Source organism: Myotis davidii, unplaced genomic scaffold (genome assembly GCF_000327345.1).
Source record: "Myotis davidii unplaced genomic scaffold, ASM32734v1 scaffold616, whole genome shotgun sequence".
Taxonomy (NCBI): domain Eukaryota; kingdom Metazoa; phylum Chordata; class Mammalia; order Chiroptera; family Vespertilionidae; genus Myotis; species Myotis davidii.
In genome coordinates, this window is record NW_006291965.1 from 555,127 (window position 1) to 558,337 (window position 3,211).

Consider the following 3,211-nt stretch of genomic DNA (forward strand, 5'->3'; position numbering starts at 1 on the left):
CCTGCAGACTGAAAGGTCCCAGGTTCGATTCTGGTCAAGGGCATGTACCTGGGTTGCGGGCACATCCCCAGTGGGAGATGTGCAGGAGGCAGCTGATCGATGTTTCTCTCTCATCGATGTTTCTAACTCTCTATCTCTCTCCCTTCCTCTCTGTAAAAAATCGATAAAAATATATTTTTTAAAAAAAGGTTACTTAGAAATAAATTGTTAATAACTTAATCAAATTCACATAGGTTGTAAGTGAGCAGGTAAACGGTAAAGACCGAACTTGAACCCAGGTCTCTGTTTCTCCACAGGACTTTCTCCTGCTACCCCAGGACATTACCTCCAAATGATTCTTTTTCTTGCTCTTGCCTCCATGTAAGTGTTCATTAAAAGGCCAAAAGCTTCCCTGGCAGGTGTGGCTCAGTGGCTGAGTGTCAATCTATGAACCCGGAGGTCACAGTTCAATTCCCTGTTGGGGCACATGCCCAGATTGCAGGCTTGAGCCCCAGTGTGGGGAGTGCAGGAGGCAGCCGATCAATGATTCTCTCTCATCATTGATGTTTCTATCTCTCTCTCCCTCTCCCTTCCTCTATGAAATCAATAAAAATATTTTAAAAGACCAAAAGCATCTTTATGTATCTTTAAAGTCAACCTGACCCTGCTGCATGTGGAATCAGGCAGTTTAGTAATATGTGAGCACACAGTGTCTCACGATTAATTAAATATCTGCAAATGAATTATACAGGCTGGGTCTTTCTTTTGAAAAGCTACATGTCACTTGAGTAGAAAAACTAACTCTGAATTCAAAATGCCCCATAATAAAATATTGACTAGAGAATTAATTTTAATTAACCTAATTTTGAATGAGCTTTAATTAACACACTAAAAGTAGTGAGTCATTGCCATTCTTTGAGCCAAAATGAATTTATATGAAATAAGGGATGAGGTCTAGAAGGGAGAGAGAGAGGGACAGAGGAAGTCATGTCCCCTCTCTCTGAGATGCTACCCCAGGACTGAGCTCAAAGTGGAGAACTAAGCTCCCAAGACCAGACACAACTGATCCTATCACACAACCTACTTACTGTGGTTACCCAACATGTAATCCACCCATGACCTGGGTTGGAACCTCCAGGGCCTGTTGTTGGAATGCCACTTCCTGGGGCCCCCTCCAGGCCTACAGATTCACCTTCTCAGAGGATGATGCCCAGGACCCAGCACTGTCACAAGCACCCCTCAATGGCTCTGATTCATCCCACGGTGTGAGAACAGCTCTCAGAGCTCAGTAAAAATGTAAAGACCATGATGATTCCTCAGATTTATTTCATGGAGATATAATTTTTAAGTAAATAAGATAATATCCCAGCAGCTCTAAAGGAGAGGCATTCGCACTTTGAAAATGAGGGAAATCAAGTCTTGACATATCGATGGCACATTATCCCTGTATGCAGTCAGAAATCAACTGCTTTGTACTTCAGAGCAGAGCTGTCAACAGTTACCAATTCAGTGATGGGGGCATTTTACACCACAAATTGAAGCCACTTAATGAACTCACCTTTGCATTCAACTCCTAGTTAATGTTATTTTGTGGGGAAATGGCATTTTTCTAAATATATTACTTCAGTATGTCCCCTAGATAGGATAGACTTCCTGACTCAACTACTAATTGCATGTTTGAGATTCTCTTTGATTCTTCTTCTGTACAACACCTAGCAAAGGTAACTTTTTTTTAGATAAATTACTTTCTTTTCTTATTCCTCTCCACTGGTTAAATCCAGTCCTCAAACTCACTTTGTTGCCTGCTACCCTACCAATTAAAATTCAGGATATGGGAAATTAATTAAAAAAAAAAAGAACCCTAAGAGTTGAACAGCTCCTTGTGGTTAGGCAAACTCCTCTGGCCTTTCCCCAGCTTAGCAGTCTCTGTTCATTGGTTTCCTGGGACTTTCCTTGAGCCTAAGAGTTCCCTGAAACTTTGGGGGTAAAGTACTCAAGGCAATAGTGCATCAGTCTGGGGGTTTATGGGAATCTCCCCATTTGGAGCAGCTCTGAGAGTTCAATCACCTTGGAAATACCAGAGCAGGCTCCCTGAATACGCACAGAGAATTTTTTTTTTTAAGCACCATAAGAAAACAAGGTCTAGTTATCCCCAAATGTAAGAGTCATTATTTAAAACTCTCACTGACTCGGAAGAATTTTTAGTCAGGAATAGCATCTTCAAGCTGACAAGTCACAATACCTGTACTTTTCCTAAACAAACTGGTGGGGGAAAGCTTAAAAATATCCCATCCCCATCTTAGTTTTTTCCTTCTAAACAAATGGAATGCCTTTCACTTATCAAACTGGCCACACCACTACAGTGAGCACCGATGCATATGGAACAGTAAATAGCAGACATCAAGTTCCCCGTGTTGTTTGTAGAAACCTGACTTTGGAAAAGGAAGTGTGGAAGATACACGGGTAGGAGACATTTTGCACCTTAAAATGGAACTGCTTGCTGTGATGCAAATGGCTCTGGGTGTGTGTTGGGGGAGTGGGGTGGATAATTTCTGCAGACTCTCCTTTTAGGATTCCAAGTTTAGTTTGAGTCATTAGTAAGCATACTGTCTGTGGAATGATCACATGAATGAAATTAGTACTTTGCTGATTCTATGCACTGAGAGGACTAAGAACACTGATCAAATTTCCCCTCTTCTGTTATTCCTTTCATGAGACATTTACAAAGCGCCTAGCCTAAGCCAGGCGCCTGATAGACAAGGTTCTAGTCTAGTAACAATCTCTTAGGATTTGCGAGGGCACAGCCTCGCTCCCCTTCCTCGACAGCCTGGACGGCTGTCGCCCAAGGGCTCCCGGCTTCTGGGACACCTGTTTGGCTTCTAGGAACACGCTCCTCCCGGGCCCGCCAGGAGTCTTCCGGCTCCCCCCGCGGCCAAGCCCTCGAGTTCTACTCCGGGGCTGGCACTCGCTCTGCACGGAGCGAGCTCTGGGCTCGCAGGGCACCGGGCGCCGCTCCTTCCACCCGCCCGCCCGTCGGGCTGCGCCAGACCCCGCGCCCGCTTACTTTGCCGCTGTCGCTCACTCCCAGGAGGTGATCCCGCAGCACCTCCATGGGGCAGGTCCAGGTGGAGTGGACGAACGTCCCTCGGAAGATGTGCGACAGGAGCGGCATCCCGGCGGCACACATGTCAGCGGCCGAGGGCAGCGCGGGGTGGAGAGGGGCGCCCCGGGC

At 45.7% G+C, this 3,211-nt stretch overlaps 1 protein-coding gene and 1 long non-coding RNA gene across 2 annotated transcripts in view; both read right to left on the reverse strand.

Annotated features, from left to right (window-relative positions):
• Positions 1–2,587, reverse strand: part of LOC107183319 — a 16,962-nt gene extending 14,375 nt beyond the window's left edge. The window contains exon 1 of the long non-coding RNA XR_001514100.1: positions 2,461–2,587. This is a non-coding gene — a long non-coding RNA (uncharacterized LOC107183319). The remainder of the gene's footprint in view (positions 1–2,460) is intronic.
• Positions 1–3,205, reverse strand: part of GDA (guanine deaminase) — a 70,997-nt gene extending 67,792 nt beyond the window's left edge. The window contains exon 1 of the mRNA XM_006765278.2: positions 3,044–3,205. Coding sequence (XP_006765341.1) covers positions 3,044–3,166 — 123 coding nt within the window. The 5' untranslated portion in view covers positions 3,167–3,205. The remainder of the gene's footprint in view (positions 1–3,043) is intronic.
• Positions 3,206–3,211: the final 6 nt, after the last annotated feature.